Source organism: Melampsora larici-populina (genome assembly GCF_000204055.1).
Source record: "Melampsora larici-populina 98AG31 unplaced genomic scaffold MELLAscaffold_48, whole genome shotgun sequence".
Taxonomy (NCBI): Eukaryota; Fungi; Basidiomycota; class Pucciniomycetes; order Pucciniales; family Melampsoraceae; genus Melampsora; species Melampsora laricis-populina.
This window is the reverse complement of record NW_006768812.1, coordinates 642,964-670,557: the sequence shown is the minus strand read 5'-3', so window position 1 is coordinate 670,557 and position 27,594 is coordinate 642,964. Positions and strand designations below refer to the sequence as shown.

Below are 27,594 nucleotides of genomic sequence, written 5' to 3'. Positions count from 1 at the left end.
CACTGTGAATTGAACCCGATCAAACTCCTTTGGTGTTACATCAAACCACGTAAGTCTGTATGTTTTGTCACTTCGTTTCTTTTAACAATCACTGACAACAACCTCGATTCAGGCTATCGAGAACACAGTGATGAGTGTTCAAGCCTTCAAGAAGCAAAGGATTGGTTTGAAGAAGTCAGGCAAGCCTGTCCTCTTGTAACAATCCGACGCTTCTTTCGCAAGACCAATAAGATAATGTCTGACCTTCTGTAAGTCCAACCTTTTTCAAACTCGTGTGATTGTTTACTCATTTTGATTGTTTATAGGGATTCCATGAAACTCGATCCTGGTCCCAACCTCAACGCTAAAAGATATACATCACATCAAACCATTGCTCGCGACTCTGCAAAAGATGCTAACCTCAAAGTTTAATTTTTCCTTTTTTCCTTTTTTCCTTATATCTTTATCAAAAATCGATTTTTTTTCTTAGTTTTTGCTCACAATATTTGGCAAGGTCACTATGTACTTGAAAAAGTCTCATTGAAGAGTTGCTTCCAACTACCAGACCAATGCTGACCTCAATGTATATATGTTTTTTTTCCTTTTTTTTAATATTTTCATCAAAGACCAATTTTTGTCAAAGATTTTTTTCTCACTGATTGACAAGGTGACAAAGCACCAGGAATTGTATCGTTTTTGATTTTTTATCGAAAACTACATTCTATGAAAATGATTTTCTCTACTGTAAAAATCGATTGAATTTAGAAGGTTGAAAAACAATATGTTCGATACAATTCCGGATTGCTATTGATGTGAGGATTCTAAATATACCCTCGGCTTCAAAATTGGATCATTTTTTAAGGTTGTATAAAGTTTTTTCTCAAAGTACCCGATTTCACGCGTTTAGGCACTACCCACCATACTAGTTGTTGGTGACTCGTAATTAACAGATGGGAATGTGGGAAATTCGGACTTGTAAGAAACGCACCGGTACATTTGCTGACGGGTCGGTTTTCCTTTATCATTTCGTTTTACAGCAATGATGTCATTGCGCTGTTTACCACTCAATCCACTTCACCGAATTTCTTTACATCGAGTTCATTATCACTCTTCAGTTATAGTGTTTACTTTCAAGTTGCACCCACCCACCCTTTTATTCCCATTGGTAGTCTTTTTATTCTTTATTTTGGTTTCTTTTTCACGCCAGGTTGGTTTTGTTGTTTAATATTTGAAGCCTGGTTTTGTTTTATTGTCATATCATTTTATTAGTGTTATTTTGGTTATCTTATTATCAGTTATTTCATTTTAGTATTGATATTTTTTGTTTGATTATTAGTGTTTAATCTTTTTTCTCTCTTTTCCTGTTTTTAAAGATTTTTTCTATTTTTAGGAGAGGGGACGAAGGAGGATTTGGTTGTGTTAGCAGTTACGTTTCAGTTTTGTTGGTTATGTTTCATTTTGTCCGCTAGCCATCCCGTAGGGAGATTTCATTTCATTATCAAGCAATTTTATCACCCTAGGCACTTAGCCTTGGGATTTCGCCCAAAAACCTTGCAGCGCCTTTTTCTCTCCAGTATTTTTATACTGTGTCTTGGTAAGTTTGCTGAACCACATTTCAAAAAAGTACTGTTTCTTTATCTGTAATCCGGCAAAGATTTAATCCTTAAAATTTGATCAACCTTTACTTTTTACCTATTATAAAGAGCTCAAGAAAAAAAAATATGTTCAGATAAACAATTTCTTTTCAACCAAACCTTAACTCATCCAAAAAAACAATCATCAACTTCAATTCTCAGACTACCAAATCCTCTTTCTTCAAAAAGTCTTGTAATCAAAGAAATACCTACTTTTTTGTTTGTTTATTCATGAACTCCTTTAATCATTATTCGGCTTAAAAGTTAAATTAAGAAAAATACAAAGTATAGAGATGAAGAATACAAAGTGTTTTTTTCTTTGGATAAGGTGTTGTACATTTAGAAATTATTTGAGAAAAAGAGAGAAAGAGAAAGGGATAAAGTAAGGGAAAAGGTAAGCGAAAAGGTAAGGTTTGAAGTGGAAAGGGGTTTGATGAAACCAAGTACTACGAACGTAAAAAAAATCAAATGTTTTTTTTTGAAAAAAAGTGTTGATCAAAACATTTAAAAAAAGATAAAAAAACAAAACAAAAAGTCTTAAATTTTCTCTTCAAAAATTCTTATTTTTTTAAAAAAGAAGATTCGAATAGAAAAACTATCCCTGTGAAATCCTTTTTTAACATGAAGGATTTTGGGTTCAAAAAAACCTCATGATCTTCTGAACCCCATGATGATTGATTGGATTGATTTGATTTGATGGATTTGATTTAATGGATGAGTCTTAAAAAGTTTGTTTAAGTTGAACCGAATAACATGGTTCACAAAACGGATTTGATTGAAACAAAAAAAACATTCCATTCAAGAACGGTTTCTTACAATCCTACCCCAAAAAAGAAAAACCCAAAACCCGCAAAATCAGTACCGAAGCTTTTCTTGATTCGAAAGAAAAGGGGATTGAATTTACTTTACAAACAAAACAATCTTCATGCCATTGTTTACCCATCGCATTAATAATATCACCGACCATTGAAGTCTTACAACCAAAACACTTTGGTTTATGTAATTTAAGATGACAAGATTCACAGTAGGGATAACCTTTATGTAAAACAAACGGATTAGGTTCGATCATCTTTTTCACCGTCGATTGATTTGGTTGTTGAGGTTGGGGAGGAAGACTTCGTTTTGAGATTCGAGATGATTCTTCTAATGATTTCGGATCTAAGAATGGATCTCCACATTCGGCACAAAATAAATGTAATTGATGGTAATGTCTAGGTGATCCGATTAGGTTGGGTTCGTCTAGGGTTACATATGATTCATCTGTGATGGATGTATTACAATGATGACATTTTAAACTAAAAAACTATTTTTTAACCCCCCAAACCCAAAACAAAACCGCAAAAAAAAGTCAGTATGGTTTTTTTGGAAATGGAAATTAAAATAGGAATTTACTTCATCATAATCTACACCACAATAAGCTTTTCCTTGATGTTCATAAAAGGCTACGTGTTCTAAAACCATCAAACAATGTTCACACTTAAAACAATCGGGATGCCATCTTTGGTTTAAAGCGTTGACGATCCTTCCTGCAATTAATTGATGACATCCTCCACAGAATAAGGATTGGAGTTGGTTAGGTTCTGTGGATGAGGTTGGGTCTGAAACTTGGCTAGTTGGGACTGGAACTGAAGTTGGAGAGGAGGGTGAGGGTTCGGTGACGAGCAATGGAACTGGGGTTGGTCTTGCTTTTGAATTTGATGGATTTGATTCGCGATTCGTTGAAGAGTCGTCTTCTTCTTCAGTAGTCACGATGATTGGGACTGGTACAGAATTCGTTCCAGGTTCAGGAGTAGAACTAAGCGTGATGGTAGGTTGGGATTGGTTTATACTTTCGTCTTCAGATTCTTCGTCTATTCCTTCTATCTTCAATACAGGTACAGAAGGGACCACAGTAAGTTCTGGATTCGATGAGATAGTTATCTCAAAAGGTTCAGGTGTAGGTTTTGAAGCTGGTCTAGAAGGTTGAACAAGATTGGAAAAAGTAGATGGAGTTTCTTGATAGGTTCGTTGTACGTTCGGATCAGAAGGTGGAGCTGGTAATGGTTTTGAAGGAGTTGTGATTAGAGGTTGATGGACTGTTTCTTGGTTCGGTAATGGTCTGGCTCCTTGAAGACTACCTGTTCTGGTAATCCGATTGGAAGTTGAATGATAAGATCCATCTTGTGTTTGATTAGAACTGATCGGATTGATCGCAATTGATGGGTTCGTGTGGCTTGATAAGGGTAGGTTTGGTAAATTACGTTTGGGAGAAAAATGGCTTGAATGGTTTGTTGAAAGGGTTCTTGATAATGGATTGATCGAAGGATGTGAATGAGATGAGATTGGAAAGGGAGTAGGATAGTATGGGTTTGGTGGTTGTTCAAAGGTTTCTTGTGAGATTGAGTTTATGGGAATCGGATGAGATGGTAAACTTTTAGGAACTTGTTGTGGTGTTGGTGGTGGTGGTAGTGGTGGCGCTTGAGAAGATGGGTTTCTGATTGGGGTTTGGGACCATTGACTTTGAGGTTGCTGATAGTAAGGATAGGGTTGGAATTGGGTTTGAGATTGAAAGTGTTGAGGTTGAGGATGGAATTGGTTTGGTTGAAAGTGATTTGAAGTTTGTGGATAAGGATAAGGATGTTGCTGATGAGGTTGATGTTGATGATAAGAAGAAGAGATTGGAGGGACTGGTGGTAAAGGTCTTTTGATGGAACTTTGACGAGTTGCAGTAGTGATTGGTTGATAGTAACTAGTCGATTCATCAGTTCTGGGTGTTCTACTCATCTTTAAGTTGTGGGCTCTCAATCGATTGCAATCATCAAAATTCAAAATTCTCAAGTTGATCATAGACAGTTTACAACTTTACATAATGAATTTAGGTGTGCTCCGGAACCGAAGATCCGACGGATATCCGTCGGATCCGGATGTCGGAAAGAGTTTTGAAATCATCCGGTGGCCGGATAATCCGGTGGTTCGGTTGTCGGAATGGCCTGAACACGCCGGATACCGCAGCTTACGCGTGTTGTCAGGGACCCGGACCCGGTTTTTTGACCGGATATCCGTCGGATTATCCGACGGATCCGGACACCCGGAAGCCTTTGGCATCATCCGGTGGCCGGATGATCCGGCGGTTCGGATAGTCGGAATGGCTTGAGCCCCGCCGGATATCGGCCGGAGCACACCTTGATTTAAATGAAAAATTTAGAAAAACCTTATGTCCATTGATATTGGCAATGTCATTACATAAAACACCAATCTTATCCTTCATCCAATTTCTCTTTCTCTCTTGAAACTCACCACACTTCACCCATCATGACATCAGAAACACCAACCAACATGAACAAAATCATACCTAAACTCTTCATTGGAGACTTCAATTCATCTCAATCTATCAATTCATTAAAATCTAATCAGATTCAATCCATCGTTTCGGCCATGAAACAATCTTATGAACCTCCTTCTGGATTCAATTTATTTAGAGTTCCAATTGATGATACTGATAAAACTAATGTTTGTGGTCAGTCTTTTTTCCCCTTCTTTCTTTTTCTCTTTTGTAGTACTGATTTTGTTTTTCATGGGGCTTTTTTTCGGTAGAATGGTTCGATGTGGTTGGCAATTGGATTCAAGCTAGATTAGATGATCCGAATGGGATGGGTGTCTTGGTTCATTGTGCTGCTGTGATTGATTATTTCAAGTTCAACTAATCTTCTTATTAGCTTTGATGATCTTTTTTGCTAATCTTGGTTCTTCACTTTTTTTTTGGAACGGTTCTTTCGTCTTTCTATAGGGTGTTAGTAGAAGTACTACTTTGGTTGCTGCTTATTTAATGAAAGCTCAAAAATTAACGGCAGAAGGTATCAATGAATTTCAATTCACTTATTTAATATTTGATTTGAATTCTAATCTTTGGTTTTTTTTTTGGTTTTGTTCTTGTAGAAGCTGTTTTTTATATTTCTTCAAAAAGACCACAAGTTCAACCTACTGAATTTTTTATTTATCAATTAGAAATGTATGAAAGATGTAATTGTGAATGGGATCCAGCAAAAGTCAATCGAGTTTCATGATTTCATTTTTCTTTAACTTTTTCTAACTTTTGGTTTGGTTTTTTCTCGTACAGTATCAAGAACAAAGAAGATTTGTGATGGGATTTGTGGCGAATGAGATGAAAGGTGATTAGTTTAAAGTTATATTGAAAGTTTAAAGTTGATTTGAATTCTGATGAACCGTTTTGAAATTATGTTTCGATCGAAAGACGGACCTGGTGCTCAAAGTAAATTCAATTTTCAATTTCACGTATTCAAGCTTAATGAATTGATAAAATTTTGTTCGTGTTCTAGAATTAGTACTTGCATATTATCCATCACCAGCAGCTTCACCTCGAGACAAGAATACATCCGATCCATTTTCAAGTTTTACGATGACTCCATTAAATGCTGAAACGATTGCTACCAAACTAACTTCACCTAGTGCATTAACTTTCGAACTTAAACCTGATCCTCCTAAGGAATCATTCTCATCACTACCTACACGTCAAAGGTTTACTAAACGTGGTCAATCTACTTCACCTAATCCAGTGATCTTGGAATCGAAAGGGATCCCCAACCGACCTGAAGTTGAGAAATTAGGACAAGGCAAGGTGACGATCCAAGGAAAGAGGATTAGATGTAAGATGTGTAGAAGAGAATTGGCTGCAAGAGATCATGTTTTATCACATTCACCGGGTCAAGGTCAAGCTGCCTTTGCACCACAGAAAAGAGATATGACCAAGTTTAGAGAAGAAGCTATGGAGAGATTCCGATCCCAACATTTTCATTTGAACCCATCATCGACTTTACCGAATGATCAGTCTGATGAAGTCAAGTCTGATGAACCATTAGGAGGTTTAGCATCTTTACGAGTCTCGACTCCTATTACACCAAACCTAGATCAAACTCAACCTATCTCACCACCTTTATCAAACCAAAGCACGGATGAATGGTTTAAATCAAAAGTTTCAACTCAAGCTTTAATTTCACCACCTTTGATTAATTCAAAAGATTGTTCTTCTTACTTTGTTGAACCGTTAAGTTGGATGTCAAAGGTTTTGGAAAAAGGTGAATCCATGGGTAAGATTGTTTGTCCTAATTTGAAATGTAATTCAAAGTTGGGTTGTTTTGATTGGGCTGGTGTTCAATGTAGTTGTGGGGCTTGGATTACTCCGGGATTTCAAGTTGGGTTATCATTCTTTTTCTTGAGATTCTTGACTCTTTTTGTTTTGATGAATTGACTGACTTTTTTTGGTTTCGTGGTTTTGGGTTTGGGTTAGATTTCGAGATCTAAAGTGGATGAAATTTAGGATATGGACCTTTGGTTTTGGTTTCGGACTTTATTTTTTAAACTTTTTTTCCCTCAAGGTTCTTTGTTTTTCAAGGACGCTTTCGTTTTGTGGTTTGAACATCTTTTTCATCAAGATGTGCTTTTCAATTTGATATCTTAATTATTTATACATGAATGGATATCCTTTTTTTACAATTAATGAGTCAATTTTTTTTTTCGTTTTTGATTGAGGTTTGAGTTCAGTGTTTCAGTAAAATGATTTTAAGAAATTTGATTGATCTTTTGGAATCAAGTTGAAGTTTTGTTCAGTTTGAAGTTCATGAATGGGGTTTTGATTTTTTTTTACTTACTATGTACTATGATGAAGTTTTTTTTAGTTCAAGGACAGAGAATTCAGGAAGTTGAAGATTTTATATAGTTGTACCTAAAAAGATTGTTTAATTCTCCTCGTAAATCTCCTGGACCAGATCACTCTTGCGGGGGTTCAACCCAAGCTTCTGTCAAGCGAAATATACGAATTGCTGTCAAGTGATATATACGAAATGCTCAAGGTTGCGCGCGGATGGCGCTAGAACCCGATGTACCCCGAATTGAATCACGGGAAATCATGCAATCTTACCAGCCATAATCCTTTGAACTGAAAAAGTGACAAACGCCTAGGATTACACGTGGGTGGCGCTACTTTGCCGTCTGCTTCTTCATTTGAGAACTACCCTAGCCAAGGAGTTCACGCCCCCAAACCTGCGCTGTAAGTACTTCACAGGTGGTACTTCAATCGAAAAGAAGATAGCGCAAAGAGACTTTATGGCAATGATGGATCTTGTATTGCTGAAATCAAAACTACTTGATACAAAACATAAGAGAAACAAATACGTAAGAGATAACTAAGAGTTCCACACAGAAAACTGATGGATGATGAAATCATGCGATCCTACCAGCCATAAACATTGACAAACGCCTAGGATGCCACGTGGGTGGCGCTACTCTGCCGTCCGCTTCTTCATACATATATATGCCGGAGGAAGGCCACCCACCCGTAAGCCGTTCCACCGGGTCACCCTCACGCCGTGTCTATAAAGCAGTCTCTAGTCCTGATCATCTTCTTTTGATCATATCTCGCTCATTTCAAACTCTTGCAAATCAAAACCTCAAGATCAAAGTCTTTCTTTCTTTCCTGATCTACCAAAAATGCTCTACCTCATCCAAAGATCTCACTCCTGCTCTTGTGCCTGTTGGTTCATAGCCTGAAGGCGCAATGGGATGACACCATTCTTGTCTGTAGCGCAGAGTTTACACTCGATGGAGATAAGTGGAGTATGTCAATTTCATCCGAATCCTCATTGTCTTATATTTCAGACTTCAGCATGATTTACACTCAGCCTAATGTGGACCTACTTCATGTTTGCTCGCATTGAAAGAGTGTACATTGGGAAAAGATTCCGCGGTACCCAGCCCAAATCATTTTCGTTGCCCATATACCAAATGCTGGAATGGAAGTAAGTAGATTCCAAGCTAATCTTCTTTCTCCTTAAGCTGATCAATGAGTCTCTATTCAACATATTTGAATGATTTTTAGACAGTAAATGGACGAAATTTTCGGGTTGCACACGTGGTGGATCAGGACCAAGTGAACAAAAATGCGCGCAATATAAATGGGATCCAAGCAAGAACATCTATCGTCAGTATCAACCAGAATCTTATCTGTTCATTTCTCATCAAGCATCTTACACTAATATTCAATTTTTTTTTGGCGCGTTGTTCGGGAATTTTCAGATTGTACTAACTATGGGGGATTAACTTATGATTGTCCTGGTAATCCTGACACTGTGACGAGCGTTATACGTCAGTCATACTTTAATTATCATTCAAAAAAATTCTTAATTGAAAAAAGTTTGTTTCCTTTTAGAATGCACTGGGTGTGATCAGGTTTGAAGAAATCATATGCAAATACTCTTAGGATATCTTGTTGGGCTCCATGGATAGTGTGAAATCTTTCAAAACATCTTCATCATTGATTTGTTTGAATGATTCCCAATTCATAACTTGTTATCTTTACTCTTAACATCTGACTTTTTCCACAGGTATCTGCAATACACATTTAAGATGTCAATTTGCTTGTTTTTTGCCAAAACAGAACTCTGGATTAGTGTTCTTTAATTCACAAAATCTCATCTGTATTCTGCATTTCTTTCACTTTTGATTCTCATCAAGACTTGTGAAAAATTGGAATGTAGAGTCTGATTATATCTATAAAATTAATCACACTTGATGAATATCAAATGTTCTTTTTGGAAAGACAAATGGAAAAGTGGTAATTTTGAAATCAAATAAAAAAATTCTTTAAGTGGGGAGCATGTCATTTCCCCTGGCCATTCTAGTAACACAAATCAACCAACATGCAACCTGACATACCATTCAAAAATCTTTGAATCAGCCCATTTGTATCAAGGGGTTTTCTACAGCTGAGATTCTTCTGATTGCAGTGGCACTGGAAATCCCTCATAACCAAACTATAATGGTCCCCACAAATAGCTCTTGATGATGAGAAGATCTGAATATATTACATACCACACCAAGCCTTGGAAATTCAATCTTAAAGGCTAGCCTAACCAAGTCCCTCTCGGAGAGCAAGCCTCACAAAATTTGGCAGTTTGAAGTTTTCATACCATATTGGCCACAAAAGACAACACAATGGGGCATTCACAAAGTATGAGCAACACAATGGCAAAGTTTGATCTTGTACCACAAGCCCCAGGGGCACAAGGAACCAGTTTTGAGTGCAAGTTGAGGAAATATCTTATTAATATGCACCACAAAAGAAGTGTTGACCAGAATTCATATCTGGAAAAGATCTCTTCTCAAAACTCCAACCTGGTTCCCCAACCATTCATCAGATATCATGACTTCGACTTTTGAAAAATGTCATGTTTGGTCAAACAGTCAACAGACTCCTACTGAGTGTGGTGTTCCATCTAATCAAAGACACAAAGATTTTCCACCAGCAAACATGATGAAGGTCTGTCAAGTTCAGCGGATGTCCATCAATCAGGAGAAGACAGCAACACTACCACAATTACTTTACCAGTATTGGTATTGTAGCGGTATTGTAGTTCCTTTTTGACTATTGTATTGTCAGTATCAGTATTGCAGCCCTAATAAGTTACTGCTCAACTCTCCTGGCAGTATTGTGTATGGTGTTACTTTACCGAGTATCGTATTGCACCCCAAGTATAATACCGAGATGGGCCCAGGGAAGGATCAAGTATACAATCATTAGTATTTTTGTGTCTGGAAGTGCAACATTACAATACAGTATCAGTACATGATCAGTATAGTGACAAGATACACTATTAGGTAGTGGGGGGCACAGTATTGCCAGTGCACTTCTTTACTGAGTATTGTATTGTGGCTACAGGTACATTACTGAGGCTTGGATTTCATAGTATTGTAGACCCGTGAATTTACTGAGCATTGTCAATACAATACCAGTATTGTATTTCTGGCAGTGTTGAAGACATGGACAAAAAATTTCATCAAGTCAAAATGTAGGAGGCTAATTCTGGATGTCTTCCGGGACACATTTCTGTAGTTTTGAATACTCCTAATGAGGGTGTTTTTGATAATAGATCAGAATGAGACCTGAAGTACCTCACAGGCTGTAGGCTTATAGCCTGTTCAGGGACTTACTCTGAATAAGTGTTTCTTGGTATGAATTATGTCTAATTTAGTGAGGGGAAACTAGGACATAAGGGGAACAGGACACAAGATAAAGCCTTCAAAAATTTGTTCACACAATCAAACATCCTCCTTCCTTCAGTCAGAGGATAGAGTCAAACATTAACTCAAGACTTGCACCATTTGGGTATTTATGTGGCCATCCAAATTATTTTGTCGGTGTGCCTACATACAAGTGCGTGGACTTGTATGATTTATGTCCCTGTATTTCTGGCAAGACTTAGGTAGAGAAGTCTGAGGCATTCACAGCCCCCAATGTATCCAAAATGCTTTCAACAAAACTTCAATATGTTTTCAGAATGATATCCATCTGCTATCAAGCTGTTTTGGTTCAGTTGCCATCAAGATGTGTGATACAACCAAAATTGAGATGATGTGATACAGCATCATAAATCTGTACTAAACTGCTTCTGTATTTCATCAACAAGAATATATAGTTTATTAACCTTTGTGAGGTAAATTGACTGAGTTATTGAGCTTTAAAAAAAGCCAGGAAAAAAGTAACATTTTTGTACTATACCTCAGAATTGATTCTAGAATATCTTCCAGCTTTGTCAATATACACACACAAAAAATTGATATTCCTTTTGAAAATATGTTTCTCCACATTTCCCCCCTAAAGCTTCCTGTAGGGGCAGTATTTCTACATGTAATTCCTGAACGTGTCTGCAAGTTTGATTTTTTGAAGTTCTTTGCCAAATTTTCAGGGAACATATTGCCAGAATCACTCTGAATTTGATCCATATACATGTAAATGGTCTTGTACAAAACTTTCTGTCATAAACGTCCCCATATTCTGCCTAGAATCAATGAATCAATGAAAAATTTGACTGCTCATGTAAGGGTCACAATTACATATAGAAATACTGCCCATACAGGAAGGCTTTAGGGGGCAAAAATGTGGAGAAACATATTCTCAAAACAAATATCAATTCTTTTGAAGATATTCCAGAATCAATTTTTAGGCATAGTACAGAAATAGTAGTTTTTGTCCAATCTGAGAGAAAGACTGGCATTAAATTGCCCAAACATTGTGGCTGGATTGCTTGCAAAATACACTGTCATCTTCCTGCCAAAAGTGTGTGCCTTGGAATGCAAGCTGCTTGACAAATGAGGAGAAATTGAAGGGCTGCACTGGACTTTTCATTACATCAACAATGCACTGCGCTTGTATTGAATTGCAGGACCAAACTGTGTGGAAGCAGATGGGAGTGGCAGCTATGGCCCAAGTTTTGCAGACCAATCACAAGCAAAGTCATTCAGTGGTCCACCATTGTGAAAGGAGCGGCTCATAGGCAATGTTGATAGTCCATCCTGCAGGTGCAAGCATGTAGTCAGTAAGTAGTGTATCAAACAAAAATTTCCAGGATCTGAGACACGATTTTGATTGGCAGCAAGCCATGTTTGGATGAGGACATCTGGCTATCTAGGCTATTTGTATGGCTAATAGTTTATCTTTGCTGTGAGCGTCATGGAGTTGTAAGTTATAAAGATCTTGATGAGATCATGGAATCCAAATCATGCAAAAAAATGAACTTCACTGGAGCCTTAGCAGTGAAGGATTCTCATGGAGAGGTCAAGTTGTATTGAAGATTTTGACTATGTACAGCCGTTTCAAGAAATATTGACAACTTTTTTGGAGAAAGTCGTCTGCACAGCGGGTAAAATCAAAGAAAACACTTGATTACAGGTTTATTCTTTTCTGTATTCTTCCAATTAGCGGAGGGACAAAATCAAGTGAAGGACAAAACTTGGGTTTTAGATTTTCAAAAAAAAAAAATCTCTGTCAAAACAGCTGTACATCAAACCTGAACAAACCTGAACAAATTTTTGAACAAAGGAAAATCATTGGAAGCTGATTCTGATGTATGCAGTAAACTTATCAAATATGCCCAAGTAGTTGAGGGAGGTACTTAAGGCTAATGTCAGGTTTTCATACTCACAACAGCAAGATTTTTGGTCATTTTTTTTTGTTTTTGCCCATTATGAGGGTCACAGACCTCATCAAATCTTGCTTCCTTTGGCAAGGATCTTCATTTGCACCTTGTACATGTCCTCGTGTGTTTTTTAGTACCCATTATATTGATTGAGCCCACTCAGAAGCGTTGTAAAAAGTGTTAGCTGAAACACCAAAGTTGATACAGGACCACTAAAGCGTGCTGTTCTGCCCAAAAACACGGTGTCCAAGCATCCCAATAGCATCAAATCTATCCACATTGAAGATCTGAAACCAAGACCAGGAGACGCACAATATGTCAAGGAAGCTCTGTGCGGTTGGATGTAAGATTCTATGATGTTTGGAACCCTCAAAGTGGCCAAAAACAGAAAAGTGGCCAAAAATCTTGCTGTTGTGAGTATGAAAACCTGACATTAGCCGTAATTCTCTCCCTTGTCACACTGGGGGCACGGCCTTTTTTTAGAAGGCGCGCCTACACGCCTTTTCTTGGATCAAAACCGTGCCTAGGCGCCACTGACGCGCCGGGCATGATTTTTTAAAGCAAAAATTGAGCCAAACTCGAGAAAGGCTTGTCTTTTGAAAAATTCAGATCTTGAAATGCTTTAATAAACAAAAAAGCAAGATGGCGGAAGAAATACTACTAGTCAAAATTGACATCTTTGGGGTTCCAAGCTCCAGGTGCACCAATCACAGGTGCACTGTGTGTCTTCTGAACGTTTGGCATATTGCTGACCGGATAAAAAGATGACCTGGTTGTTGAATACAGATCTGTATATACATGAATTCAGAATGATCCTTGAACCTGGGGGCATATCTGATGGTAGAATCAAACCTAACAGAGCCCCCTTGCCATGTTTGTTAGGTTTGGATACCCATACCCAATTTGGGCGCGCCGACCAATTTTTCAAGTTGTTTGGGCGCGTCTCGCGCCTCGCGCCCAGGCGCGTTGTTTGGCGTGTTTTTTTTCTGCACCCCCAGTGTCCCAACTACTCGGGCGGGGCCCCGGGGGGACTTTGACAAGTTTATGTATGCGGGGACGCGTTGGGCGCCGCAGGTAGCTATTTAAGTTAAACTGCCGCACGACGGGCTCGGTACCTTAAGTTAAGTTCAGGCGGGCACTCGAGGCGAAAGGAATCGCCGATCACTTTCAAGATTGCTTTAAGTTTAACAATCATCACATCAAACTATGACACGTTTACTTCAATTCAGGGTTAGTAGTCTCTTTCATTCTCAACCAAGTACAATCATTAACACTGCACTTGAATTGGTCGCATACAGGCTGGTCGCTGCGAAAGGCGTGGTTCAACCAATATCGTCGACCCGTTACCCACAAAAGGGTGAGTTTAGTCAAGTGATCTATCTACCTTCTAGAGGATTTTGACTTCCCTTCATGAACAATGATCCTATTCGGCCTGGCATAGTTTATTGTACGTCGAGAGCCGTCCAGAGGATGGTGACCTTCATCACCGTAAGCAAACAACACTGCTTCATTACACGATTCATCGAGTTCCAGCGAGCTGACTTCACATATCACCAACAAACAAGTGTGCTACAAAGATCTCGAATCAGGTGCAATTGTTGACGACTTCATCCTCTTTTCTGGTTTGTCATTTGTTTCCACGATACTTACGTCATCAAACTTCTCGCTGATTAATTCTTTTGATGGTTCATCACACATATAGGCGACGCGACTTTCAAGAAAGTCTTGGTACCCAACTCTGCCACCGCTCGAGTTTATGCACTTGGTTTCTCATCCTCAAATCAAAGAGTACTCTACTGGATGCAGGACGTGGATTCAAGCTCGGATGTATCCAACGTCAGGCGATTGAATGAGTTCATAGACGGTCCAGCTGATGATGATGAGGCTATGCCGATCGATGTGTGAGAGACCTTGCCTACTACGCAAAATCTTTTCTTCTCTTTCTCTGGCTCTTTTTGTATGAAATCTGCTTGAAGATCGAGGTCATCCAATTGTTAGTCGCTCCGAAACGTCAGCTTCAAAACTTCTCTTGTCTTTCTGTAGGCTATCGCATGCAAATTCAAAGCCGCTTGGAGGTTACTGTATCATCTTGGTGTTTACTGAACCGTCGTCACAAAAGAGCCAGAGAGGAGAGAGTATCCTTCAATACGAGCCTCGCTGCCTGGGTCGTTTGAGCCGTCACGTCCGCTGTCTGAATCCGGTGTGGATGAAGAAGGGTTTCGGCAACCGTGAAACAACACGCCGGTTGTTCTGAAATCTGCCAACGGCGGATTCATCCATATCATCCCAAGTCTCGAATTGACTAGGCTTGGTCTTGCCCGTATAGCATCCTTCAATCTTACCTCAACATGTCATCCACGCCATCCTTATGATAATTCTGCTGGGCCCTCGTAATGACCTACTTTGGTTTCCTTGTCACAGCTCGAACCAATCTCCTCCAATCACCTTACCTCCACATAGTTCGATTCAAGAGACGCAACAGCCAGCTATCCCGAATGTGACCGCTGAACAAATGAATCAATTCAACGATCTTTTGGCTGCATTCAGCGCTACAGGCCAACAATCTCGCCGACCGCGTGCGCACTGATTTTCTTTTGATCAAGACACATTTTATTTATCCTGATTACCTGATTTTTCATCTACAGCCTATGCTCTCACAGATATCTTGACCCTTGATGCTATCGGTCCTTTACTTGAATCGGATCCAGATCTTTTGATGTCACAACTCGCTCCTCATCTTCCACCTGATATTGAAGCTACAGCCGCCAATGTTAAGCAGATCGTCAATTCCGCCGATTTTAGGAACGGAGTTCGGACTTTGGATGTAGCTTTACAAAAGAATTTGGGTGATGGATTAAAGATGTTCTTCCTCCATGGTTTGGGATTAGAATCTGGCTATGAGGGTGTGGAAGAGTATATAGAGGCTGTGAAAAGGAGGGCAGAAAGAGATTGAATATACTGATGGGCAGCTGCAACCTTTGCAACTCAATATAGCAATGTGACCTCTTGAAGATTTATGCTTATGAAAATTCAAGTTCTTGCCCTCCATGATTGACAGATGTCCCAGCTTGAACATACAGTGTTGTGTGCAAGATAACTACACTCTGCTCTAGAGTTGTCAAAAAAGGGAAATAGCAAGTAGTGGTATTTTGAAGTTTGTTAGACTGTAAACGTAGAAGGGACTGCCACAAGTTTAAAGTTTCTCAAGTTATTGAACCCCTTCACACTACACCAAATGTCATCTTTACCGGGCGGTAAAGAAAACTACTGACATAGAAAAGTCCTGAGGCAACAGGAAGAGAGCTAAAAATCTGAAAAAATATGCACCTTGTTCCTAGATGTTGGGGCGTCATGATGAGTATTTTTTTGTATTTTACACGCAGATATTGGTTTATGTACTAACAATAAACGCTGAAAATCATCAAAAACTCACATGTAACAATACCTGAAATTTGGGTCATGAGTATGAAGACAATATTTTGTGGTCTAAAAACTTCAATAACTTTTGCAATTCTGCTCCAAATAACTCGATTTTTGGTTCATTCAAAAGCTGAACTATTCTCCTTCACACTTCATAATATTAGTAAGGTGCTATCTAGTCATTTAAACACTCTACATATGTTCAAACAGTTCTGCATGAATAGCTCTGTAGGATCTTTTTTAGACCAGCTACAGATGTGATGTCTCAATGAAAAATGTAGAGGAAAGGCTCACCTTTTTAATGCACTTCAAATCGAGTGATTTGATTCAGAACTGCAAAAGTTATTGATGTTTGAAGATTCCAAAATCCTGTCTTCAAAGTCAAGGGCCAAATTTCAGGTATTGTTACAGGTGGGTTTTTGATGATTCTCAGCCTTTATTGTTAGTACATTAACCAGTATCTGTGTGTAAAATACAAAAAAATACTCGTCATGACGCCCCAACATCTAGGAACAAGGTGCATATTTTTTCAGATTTTTAGCTCTCTTCCTGTTGCCTCAGGACTTTTCTATGTCAGTAGTTTTCTTTACCGCCCGGTAAAGATGACATTTTGTGTAGTGTCAATAACTTGAGCAATACTTCTAGGATCACTTCCTGACAAGAATAAATGTTGGAGTCATGTATGTGCTCTCTAAGGGCGTGTTCACTTAAGGAAATTCTGACCAGAAATCACATTGTGTGAATTTTTTAATCCAAAAAAGAAACATGCCCCACCAAATAGACACTTTAAATTGGATTTTACTAAAGGCAGCCCCCCCTTGTGAGGCTTGACCGCCCCCTTTAGCCAGGGGAAAGAAAAATATACTGTATGATGCAAACATGGGATGGGAAGGGGGCGGTCCAGAACAGGACCCAGGAATGCGCCTATAGAGGTATCTGACAAAACCTGTTTTTCAGTTTTTGGGCTCTACACAACACACCCCTCTTTGCCTCAAGTTCAAGAGCAATTCAAAAGATGCGCATAGAGTAGGGCTATCAAACAAGCCTACTCCGAGGCTCTCAACTTGGCTCACTTGGGCGCAAAATTGATTGGTGCAAAATCTTTCCGTGCCTCCAAGGCCTGGTTCCGACGTTTGATTTTAAAGCTGCTTTTGACCGTTACATCCAAATAAATCAGGAATTATAGGTGCTATGATGTTGAAAGCTATCTTAAACAAAAGCCTTCGATCTGTTGGAATACGTAGAATTACTTCATGAGAATCTCTTTTGTATTCCTAATGACATATGTCAATGTTGTGCTTTCCATCTGTTTCTGCTTCCTTTCTCAGTCTTTATTTCATATTCTATCATTCAACAAAGCCTGTCTAGTGATTACATAACTATTACATACTAGTTACATAACACTGTTTTGTATATAAGCAACCTGGAGCTGCACTAGGAAAAGGTTCTCTTTTCTTCACCCTTTCCAATTGCTTTACGTGCACTCCAGGTATGTTTCTCTTCTTCTTTTATTAGTTCTCATACTCAGTTGCTTTACATGCGCTCCAGTTGACTGCAACAGGTTATGAGACCCATTCTCTACCAATTGCGTTGAAACTCTATCGATTATTTTCTTTTCAGACTCTATCAATTTTTTTTTCTCTGCTTTCAACTCAACTTGCGCCATCTAAGGGTCCTGTACTGCTTCAGAAGCTCATACAGTAACACTACTCCTCATAAGAACAAACTCTACCTCTCTTTTGTTGTTAACTAGATACTATTAAAAGTTCCCCACAAACTGGATCTTCCGATCTTATACACTACTACAGTCTATCCGCCATCTTCTTTGGACATCTATCCTCCTCACTACATATCCTTTGCTGCTTCTCCTGCTTCTACTTGTTTCTACTGGTCTCGTTTCACTATGGACTCCACTAGCGGTGTGGAAGATTGTTCCAACCGTATGTTGGGCATTACTGCTCTAAAGGCTCCTGGGGAAAACTCGAACTGCTTGGACTGGGAGTTTGCGGTTGAGCTATATCTCATAGACGCAAAACTTACTCATGTCATCAAGACCATTGATATCAAAGATTGACCATCATTGTGGGATGCAGACAATGCTCGTGTCTGTACACTAATCAGTCGTGCCGTCAAGGACATCAATTAACAATACATCAAACCGCATCGGCATGATGCTTCGTCCATGTGGAAGGCTCTTCGTCTTGCTCATGAGGATTCAACTTCCGGAGGACAAATGCTAGTTCACAACTCTCTAATCACCACAAAGATGTGCAGTAATTACTTACATTCACATTTTCAATTGACGAATAAGTTATTCAAACACTTATCTTCCCTTATCACTGAGGATAGTCCTCTTACAGCGGACAATATCTTCTCCACATCTCTCATAAACTCTCTTCTGGATGACTGGGCCCATGTTGTCACTCCTCTCATGCAACAGAAGGATTTTCAATCTTCATTGGTTGTCCGTGCTCTCAAGAATGAGCAAATTCAAAGACAGTCATGTGGCTATCAATTGACTACCGCCTTGAAGTCTGTTGTCGCCAACAGGAAACCATCTTACCAAAAGACTTCATCTAGCTCCTATGATTGAGATTGTCAATACGCTGATTGCCGTGGAAAGAATACCAAGCTCTGCTCCTTCTGTAAGCAAACGAACCACGATGTTGATCACTGCTGGGCACTTGATAAAATCATTGCGGAACGTAACTCATCTTCCTCCAGGGCAAAATACGACTTGAACTCCCGTACTCCTTCCTCAAGGGCAGGCAAGACTTCCATTGTCCCTCTTGATTTCTCCGACTCTGAAGATGAATCAGATGGTGGTCAAACAGTTGTAGCAAAATTTGCCTGGTTGATGTAGCCAGAGTCTCTTGTATTCACAAATGGAATATCGACTCCGGCTGCTCTTCCACTATGACTCCTCACTCTTCTTCTCTTGCTCGTCTTTCTCTGTCAACTCGGTCAATTCATCTAGTCCTAGGTGTTTGTAGTAAACCTCACTGTGTTCTCTTTGCGATTGGTTTGTTTTTTCAAAGGCTGTTTCCATCATTATTTGGTGCTCCGCTAGTACACTAGCTATTGGGTGTGGCTGATTGTTTCCTTCACATTGAAGAATCATATATTTGACGTTGTCAAAATTGACAACCATTTTGTCATTAATCATTTGTAGACTAACAGCTAATCTTTTGTTGATTTGAGCAATTGCTTCTTCCAGTTTTGATTCAATACTGGATTGCATGGTTTTCAAGTTTTTGACTACTTGATTACCTGTCCCTGAAAATGATATATGGGATTTTGGTGACGTGTTATCGCTATCTATCTTCAGCGCTTGAGACTTGGTACCTAAACTCATCTCTTTGTCCAGAGGTAATGGGCTAACCTTTGTTGGTTTGTTTCCGACTGGTCCTGCTAATATAAAGGGTGAAATTTCATTCCCTGTTTCTCCTAATATTTCGTCAATGCTTTTGGTCATCTTAATTGTGCTTCTCAGCACATCAGGGGTTTTCTCCCTGCTGGTCTTTCCTACATCTTCTTGATGATGTGTAATACTATTCTCCGGTACTGTGCTTTTCTGCACTGTGTCACTTAGTGTGTATGTGAAGATGTTTTTATTCATTGCTAAAAAGCTAGGCACTCTGGTTGTTTGATTAGGTGGATTCAACATACTTTCTGAAGGTAGTTTCTCAGGATGTATGTTATTGCTCGCGGGATCAGGGGCACTAACAGTTCAATGATCAAACTGCTTAATACTTGGTTTGGTCACATGGTTTGGATTTACGTTGCAAGTTACGGGTGTAGGAGTCATAATAGGACAAGAACTGTGGGTCGTTACATTTTGTCCGTACAAGATGCAAGTAGAATTCAAAAAAGGACTTGGGGTAGTATCAAAACAAACATTTACGCTTCAGGCGGTGGTTGTTGGTGGTTCTTGTTGAACTTCGCTGACATCTTGCCTTTCTTCTTGTTCTGGGATTTGTTGATCCCTTTCACAGCTTGGTAGTAAGCTCTGCTGAATGCCAACATCTGTTGCATGTTGTTGGATTCTTCTTCCACGTGGGCTGGCTTCTCGTACAGCTGAGCTTGTTTCTTCTGATGGTTTGTTTGGCTGGGTCCTGATGACGAAGTCGACTGGGACGGTTCCTCTGGGAGGTTTGTCTTTTGCGCTTGAATCGGGTTCTTTCCTATAAACCTGCTGTTCGTTCTTGCGCGGAGCTTTGTCTCTTCGGTGTAAGGATTCCACCCTAGTGATCTCTTCAGTACTTCTTCCTTGCCCAAGAGGATTGTCAATGAATTGTGACTGTTCTTCCACAAGCTGGGATAAGGCGTGACCGCTCTGGTATTGTTTGGGTTCAATTCTTGCGCTTTTTGCCAGTTGCATAAGTTGTTTTTGTGCAGGGTCATCAAGAGTCTCTCCTTGTCTGCCGTTATGGTCGGTGGTAACGGATCTAATGCTTGATCTTCTTGCATTAGGTCTTGCTGAGGCTGGTCCGACGGAGTTAGCTCTTCTGGTTGCATCAGAGTACGTTGGCTTTCCGAGTTTTTCTTCAAGTGCTCTAACCCTGTCTGATTTCCTGGGAGGCATGACAATAATTGTTGCAATATTAGTCTCAGTAGCTTTCAAGAGATTCACTAAGTTTCGCTTGGACAGCCCCAATGAAGATTTATGCAAGCAAAGAAGGTAGAAGGGATTTCTCGTGATTTACCAACTGGATGTATAATTGTAGACGTCAAAGTCACAGGGATAGTTGTTTTCTCTGTAATTGATTTGTTGGTCTGCGGTAACTGTGGTGCCGCGTTGTTTGCTCCTTGAGGCTTGTGAGTTTGGCTCAGCTGTTCCTCTTGAATTGTTTGGGTTTGGGTGTTGGATTCACTACGTCGGTATGATTGATATGCTCAATACTTACTCATCCAAAAAATTTCTAAGAAGTGGTACTTACTGTTTCTTAGCTTCAATTTCTAGGTTGATAACTTTTGTTAAGAGCTGTTTGATTCTTACAGAGATTTCTAGGATGTTGTTTTTTAAGACGGCTAGTTCTTTTGAAGAAGGAATTTTTGGATTTTTATGAAGAATAAGAGAAAAAAAGATATATGTTTTTCAATTTTTATTTTTATAGTAAGTATTATTTCTTTGTGGACCAAAGAAAGATGAGAGCAGCGGAAAAAAAAAGAAAACTTGTCAGTCTTTTCCATGGTATTGGGTTTCTTAACACACGATGAGGCCCCCAATTGTCAGGGCGGCTACTAGTTTAAGAGGTAAATAGGTTCTTACTTCTCTAAAAGTAATCCTGACAAAGATCCGCCTGGATACGTAGGATCTGGAAATGCTGGTTATTTTAACTAAAGGTGCGAAAGGAAGAATTCCTTAAGTAGAATTTCTTTTAAACAGACCAATAGATGTGCTTACCACGGCCTACTGTTAGTTGACAGTTGAAAAAAAAAGCTGGGCTAGGCTAGGCCGGGGTTGGGGTTTTCAAGAACCTTGAAGGTTTTCCGAAATGCCTGCGTAAAACAACAGGGATCTAGTCAATCTATACAATGCTAGAACAGAGGTTGTTAGACCAAGTTAAAACTACTAACCTAGAGGTTAGAGTAGCTCACCTAAGGAGAATGAATAAAAGAGCAGATTCCTATAGCGTTCAAATCTTAGGATTTCTAGAGGTGAGGAAAGATGAGGTGGAGATGTTTGATAACAGTGAGATTGAAGTAGCGAGGCTGATAGGCTTCTAAAGGTAGAAAGGTATAAGCCGGACTAACTGAGAGGATATCTTATTCCTGTGGGAATATTGGTTATCTAAAAATTGTCTGCCCCTTCTCCTTGGAGGCATAATCAAGTCCCTTTTATACTTGGTTCGAAGGGATGGCTGGTTCGTGGTTCCTGTTAGGTTTGTCCTTGGTTCCTTGCTTCAAGGATGTCTTTTGAGGTTCTAGTATTAGTGGCTGAGACTGGACTTGTTCTGTTTGTGGAGTCTTTGAGATGGGTCCGTTGTCTTGTTGCAATCAACTAGAGCGCACGAGATGGAATTTGGAAAGGGTGAGGATCAAATTCCATAAGAACAACAGAGACAGCAGAAACAACAAGAAAAAGAGAGAGACCTACCTAGAGCGCACGAGATGGAATTTGGAAAGGGTGAGGAGAGAACCCTTTCCTGGTGTGGCTCTAGGCAGAATATATACAAGGTTTGATACGTAATCATTATGTAACAGAACGATGAGAAAAAGAAACAAATCTACAGTAGTAGATAACTGATCAAATGATCGGTGAGAGGAAGAACAAACGAGAACAATGGATCGGGTGAGATGATGGATGGTAAGCAGACCAAAGATGTGTACTCTATGGAATCTAATGATGGTAACAATGTAATCGTCATGAGAATTCCAACATGTCTTCCTTCTGTTTTGGGAGAAGTTAGGCCTATTCACCTTCTGATTTGATTTGTTTCTAGGAGGCTCTGTTTATTAGTACTTACCGCGTGTGGTTCCTTGTTGAATTGTTTACTCGATTGGGAGTGTTGAACTCCCCTTAGTGTTTGTTTATATTTTATTTGGCTTTTTGGCAGTTTCGCTGACATGGGTATGGAGTCTTTGAAATTAGACACAAGGTGATATTGGTACTCAAACCTTTTGGTTTGAGATTTGGAGTCTTTGAAACTAGACACAAGGTGATATTGGTACTTGAACTTTTGGTTCAAAACTTGGAGTCTTTGAAACTAGACACAAGGTGATATTGGTACTTGAACTTTTGGTTCAAAACTTGGAGTCTTTGAAACTAGACAACAATTTGATTAATTTTTTTGTATATTTATTAATAAAATATGGGGAGGTGGAATTTTACACCAACCCCTTTACACCAACTTCCCCTGTGTAAAATAGGGCCGGTGTAAAATTCGAAATTGGTGGCCCTTTTTCGAATTTTACACATGAAAAAAAAAAAAAACGTCAGTGCAAAAAAAGCCGGTGTAACATTGTCGGTGTAAAAGTACGGAACCCCGCCTCAACATCGAATTTTACACCGGAAGTTTTACACAGAGGCGTCCGGTGTAAAAAATTCCTGCGTAAAAGTCCAACTTTTCCGTGGAAAGGTTGAATTTTACACCGGCGTCATTTTACACCGAGACATCCTGTGTAAAGACGCCTAGTGTAAAATTGAATTTCAACGCACGTAAGGTGCAGTTTTACACCGCCCCCAAGAAAAATTACACCGACATTCCCACACAAGACCAAAGTGACCAAAAAAGACATTATTAATATCATTCAATGAATGATATTAATTGTCTCAATTTCAATATCATATCGAGCAAACACATGTATAGTAGCATTAGACCAAATCGTGTTTAAGGGGGAAATGAAAAATAAATTTGACTGCATCACACCCGTCGCTGTCGTGTCACTCTAGTTTTCCCCTCAGACACTTCTGATACAACCAGATCAGGCTCGTGGGCCTTGCCGGCCTCATCTTCAACCACCACCCACCCTTTCCAATTGGGTTTCTTAGGTGCCACTTTGACACACGCCGGTGATTTGACTTCGGCAACCGGGACCTGACACTGTTTTTGCATGACTGAAAAAAGCAAGGGATCAGCGGCAAATATATCTCAAGGGCTTGTATATACGTACCAGGTTTTTTCTTTGGAGAGGCCTCTGCCTTCGTTGTAACAGTTGATTCCCCTTTGCCTTTTGTCTGAGTTTTTTTGCGTGTGACTATCGTCAATTTCCATTCAAATAGAAGAGAAATATTAATATTGAATCTTTGAGAAATAACATCGTGGACCTACCCGTATTGGTATCCATCGCAGCCTTTGGCTGGCGTTTTTTGTGCGTTTTAACTAACATGAAAATATAACAATGTCAGTATACGAAATGAAAGACACATTACAGGTAGAATACCTACCCGCTTTGGACTCTGCTTTGTCACTTGACTCAGCACAGTCATCTTCAACCTTCACACCTATATCTTCATGAGGCTCTTCCACAAGTTCAGGCAGGCCTCCTCCAAAAGGAAACCTCGAAGTTGGCATTGAGTAAGGAATCTTCATGTGATTATCCGGGAAGAGCCTCATCAGCTCTCGAATTGCTTTGGCCGTATGGGCTGTTTCTTCTCCGTGCGGCATCCGCGTGTAGAACAACCAGCTGGTGTTTTCAGAACAACCACCTATGGTGGTTACATCCGTGCCTTCAAGCTGAGCTATGCCGCCATTGACACGCTTGTCAAAGTGCCAAACTCCTAAGATACCTTCCACCGCGCGCACAATCCGGCACCAGTAATGGGAATGTGCCCAGTAACCACGGGAGACCAGCACATAATCCACATCACCAATCAAGATTCGGGATGGCCAGTCGGTCTCGCCCTGGTAGCGCCTACGCTCGTCAGGTTGCATACCCATGATGCCATCTAATAAAAAATATAGATGTAAAGGCGCCGTTGAAGAGTCGGTGATTTCGATCCTGAAATTGTTTCGAACATACGAGGGGTTTCCTTTCACCTCCTTGGTGTCTGGGTGACAAGCCCGGCAGAGTATTCCCTCTGAGGTGAGTCCTTCAGACATCCACAAGGAGATTAATTCGGTGACATCCGCATACGAGATTGAGGCCTTCTCAAACGACGAAGGCAACAAATGCAGTGTTGCTCGACGTTGACGAAGAACACTACCGTGTCCTGGGCCACGTTGGCAAGATACAGTCTTGATCCATGTGTGTTCAAAGAAGGGTCGTAGACTAGATTTCGAATCTTCATTCTCGGCTAGTAGTAGCTCCATGAAACCGTCGGCAGATGCAAAATTGTCGGAGGTGTACTATGTGGATTTGGCCTGAACGGCCTCGTGCAGCAGAGTCTGCCATCAAGCCATGCTTTGGCCAAAGGGAGCCCCAGTTATTTCGAGGTGGCAACGGGCGGTGAAATGACGAGCGAGAGTGTTGACCAGATTGGTGCAGTTAACCGTGAGGAATCGACTCCAGGCCGGCCCAAAGAGGGCATAGAGGGTCTCCAGAGTCGCTGTTTGCCAACACCGATTCTTCGTTCCCTTCGTAGTGCTGGCCTTATAAGACTGATAAGTCGTCAGAAGAGCGCGGTTGATGTTCTGCGAGCCAACGGGGCGTCCAAGTTTCGCCGGCTTGTTACCCTTCTTGGGTTTGATGTCCAAAAGCTGTTCGGTTGTGTCAGGTGCACGGCCGTCGTTCCGAGTGAACTTGCGTTTTGTAGGAGGTGCCATTCCTATGGCCTTCACAACTTCTTCCCAGGTATTTTGCGAAAAACCTCCGTATGCAATTGAAATGCCCTTCTGGGCCTGTTGATAATCCTTCTCCAAACACTGCGCAAACGCTATGAGTTGGATTATCCCAGGTATAACCGTGCATTTGCCCTTGCTAATGTCACACAATTGCAATTCGTCAGTAACCATATATATGAAAGATATAAAAATAAAAGATTGAGACGTTGAATCATAATCTTACCATAAGATGTAATAGACTCGATGCATTGATTCTTGTGCATTCGTAGTTGAAGGCAAGTCAGGTCGGCGTCGAGGTCCTCGGCGTCGAGGTTCCAGCTCGTCGTACTCTTTGTCTTCACTGTCCTCCCCTGGCAAGGGAGGATCATCTTGTGGCATCCGCTTGCGTGCGGGAAAAAGCATTGCTTGAATGTCGGATGTTGCCCACCATTCTAGCCACCTTTTCGCTAGAGGGAACATCCGACGTAGCTCCTCAAATCGCGTGTCGAGATCATCAACTCCCGGGCCATCAGGTTGAAGTAATGCTTTGCATTTCTTCTCCCAAGTTCCCTATTGTTAGCAAAGAAAGAAGTTTATTAGTAAAGACATCTTTGCTAAGATGAAATAAACAACCATGCTCACCTTAGACTGTGGCTTGACTATCTTGCTATTCTTCTTAAGTCGAGTGACAGCCTGGAGGAAGTGCCACTCGCACCCATGAAGCTTAGACAGTGCCACGTTCTTATCGTGGCAGTGAAAGACTTCCATGTAGGCCTCGACAAATCCCGCTTTCTGAGCTGTTGAAAAGTTGACAACTTGCTCAACCATCATGCCTGTGTTCTTATCCGACATATTGGTTTTCTGAATCTGCTGAAGTAAAACAGTAAAATGTATTTTGTAATGTTCGGTTGAAAGCCCTCCAAGCCAAGTGAATAAGACCGGTACCCAGCGCTTGATAGGTTCACAGTACTTCGAGGTCGTCAACAAGTAGCCCATTTTGAAAAATCAATAAGTTACGTCTGATAAAAGACCGCCGGTATACATGTCGGATTTCTCATCGGGTTCGACTAAGACCTTGGCCATCCATTCAGTTTGGAAGGAGATATGAGCGTTGTCCCCCGCAATCGACGAGGAGGGGACTATTAGGCCTTTCCTGGTAGAGTGAAATCAAGATATCAGCATATATAATATATAGATTGAGACCAGAGAGGACGGAAATGCATTTACCTAGACCAGTCCATCATGGTTTGGAGCCACTTGTCTCCTGCTTCAGGGTCTCGAGTGTTCGTCATTATACCCGCCTTCTCTAGAAAGTCACGTCGCAGGTATCCTAAGCGATCGGTATGTCCAAAGGAAGGGTGAATATCCAACACAGTTTGAATAGGCTCTGTACCCGAATGCACCTGTCCAACCTGATGACAAGTTGGTTTGACGTTAGTTAGAATGCTTGATAATAATGATTCAGAGTTAGTCGAGTTCACGTACCTTTAAGCCTAAAGGTCCAGTTTTGATGTCACTGAGGACTTTCTCCTTCAACTTGGCTTTCGAAATCGGGTCAGCCTTCTTGGATTCAGGCCACTGATGGTGATGAGTGCCCTGATGACGGAGTATTCCCCACTGCTCCTGTCCTAAGTCGTCTAACTCGACGTCAATTCGACACACGGCGTTACAATCGGTGTGTATTTGATAGCCGTCGCAAGAAGAGACCGGGCAAGGAATTAACCTGTCCAGGTTAATTCAAGTGGGTCAGCAGACTGAATTTGACAGGTAAGAGGGGGTAGACTCACCCGTCTACAACTTCGGCAATTTTTTTTTTGCCTGTTGGTGGAGAGCCGGCAAAGGGACACTCGTCCTCTGAACATTTCATGACGCCTAGGCAGTAATATCTTCTGGTGATCCAATCTTTCTTCTTCGTAGTCTCGGTCCTCATGGTGTGAGTCCAAGCGATAAATCGAAAATTAGAGGCTGGACGCTCAGGGTCGTTGACGTATACAGTGGCACCATTTGGATATGTTGGATAGTCTTCTTCATCGACTTCGCAACCATGGTCGATAAATGTTCGGTAAGTATCTTTATTATTGGTGGGTAGCTGGAGATTTGGGCGGCGTGGCAGTCCTTTCTCAGTTACAACATTGTCATCTTTGTCTTTGAAAGATAGCGCAGAAAGGTTCTTTTGCATTTTGGCCAAAGGCGATGAACGAGAAGGTGAAGTAGAAGGGGTTGAGGTAGTAAAAGTAGTAAAAGGAGTTGAAGGATGTGTACGAAAAGTTTGGCGAACAGGCGATGAGAAATTTTGTTCATCTTCTTGTGCTTCATGCTCTAATGACTCTGGAATCAGGCCAACTGAAGGGCTTGATTGGCTGGATGTCCAATCAATTCAAATGGACG

General features: G+C 40.4%; 6 protein-coding genes across 6 annotated transcripts; 2 read left to right on the top strand and 4 right to left on the bottom strand.

Annotated features, from left to right (window-relative positions):
• Positions 1-1,809: 1,809 nt before the first annotated feature.
• MELLADRAFT_117772 (uncharacterized protein) lies at positions 1,810-4,376 on the bottom strand (the record flags this gene model as incomplete). Its single annotated transcript, XM_007415084.1, has 3 exons — positions 1,810-2,433; positions 2,518-2,916; positions 3,006-4,376. The coding sequence occupies 3 exons, from the start codon at positions 4,374-4,376 to the stop codon at positions 2,335-2,337; spliced, it is 1,869 nt and encodes a 622-aa protein (XP_007415146.1).
• A 450-nt stretch (positions 4,377-4,826) lies between these two features.
• MELLADRAFT_117771 (uncharacterized protein) lies at positions 4,827-7,439 on the top strand (the record flags this gene model as incomplete). Its single annotated transcript, XM_007415100.1, has 8 exons — positions 4,827-5,109; positions 5,187-5,269; positions 5,380-5,446; positions 5,529-5,638; positions 5,710-5,761; positions 5,845-5,862; positions 5,930-6,801; positions 6,898-7,439. 8 exons carry the CDS (start codon positions 4,905-4,907, stop codon positions 6,925-6,927), a joined length of 1,437 nt encoding a protein of 478 aa, XP_007415162.1.
• Positions 7,440-13,786: 6,347 nt separating this feature from the next.
• Positions 13,787-15,533, top strand: MELLADRAFT_92071 (uncharacterized protein; the record flags this gene model as incomplete). The annotated part of the gene is made up of 7 exons (XM_007415101.1): positions 13,787-13,810; positions 13,879-13,937; positions 14,038-14,068; positions 14,118-14,202; positions 14,283-14,481; positions 15,002-15,156; positions 15,226-15,533. The coding sequence occupies 7 exons, from the start codon at positions 13,787-13,789 to the stop codon at positions 15,531-15,533; spliced, it is 861 nt and encodes a 286-aa protein (XP_007415163.1).
• Positions 15,534-19,900: 4,367 nt separating this feature from the next.
• On the bottom strand, positions 19,901-20,911 carry MELLADRAFT_66997 (uncharacterized protein; the record flags this gene model as incomplete). Its single annotated transcript, XM_007415083.1, has 2 exons — positions 19,901-20,574; positions 20,908-20,911. 2 exons carry the CDS (start codon positions 20,909-20,911, stop codon positions 19,901-19,903), a joined length of 678 nt encoding a protein of 225 aa, XP_007415145.1.
• Positions 20,912-23,367: 2,456 nt separating this feature from the next.
• Positions 23,368-23,833, bottom strand: MELLADRAFT_110912 (uncharacterized protein; the record flags this gene model as incomplete). Its single annotated transcript, XM_007415082.1, has 3 exons — positions 23,368-23,561; positions 23,618-23,701; positions 23,776-23,833. The coding sequence occupies 3 exons, from the start codon at positions 23,831-23,833 to the stop codon at positions 23,368-23,370; spliced, it is 336 nt and encodes a 111-aa protein (XP_007415144.1).
• A 1,498-nt stretch (positions 23,834-25,331) lies between these two features.
• Positions 25,332-27,385, bottom strand: MELLADRAFT_92070 (uncharacterized protein; the record flags this gene model as incomplete). Its single annotated transcript, XM_007415081.1, has 7 exons — positions 25,332-25,359; positions 25,451-25,776; positions 25,849-26,175; positions 26,224-26,359; positions 26,434-26,618; positions 26,692-26,929; positions 26,994-27,385. 7 exons carry the CDS (start codon positions 27,383-27,385, stop codon positions 25,332-25,334), a joined length of 1,632 nt encoding a protein of 543 aa, XP_007415143.1.
• Positions 27,386-27,594: the final 209 nt, after the last annotated feature.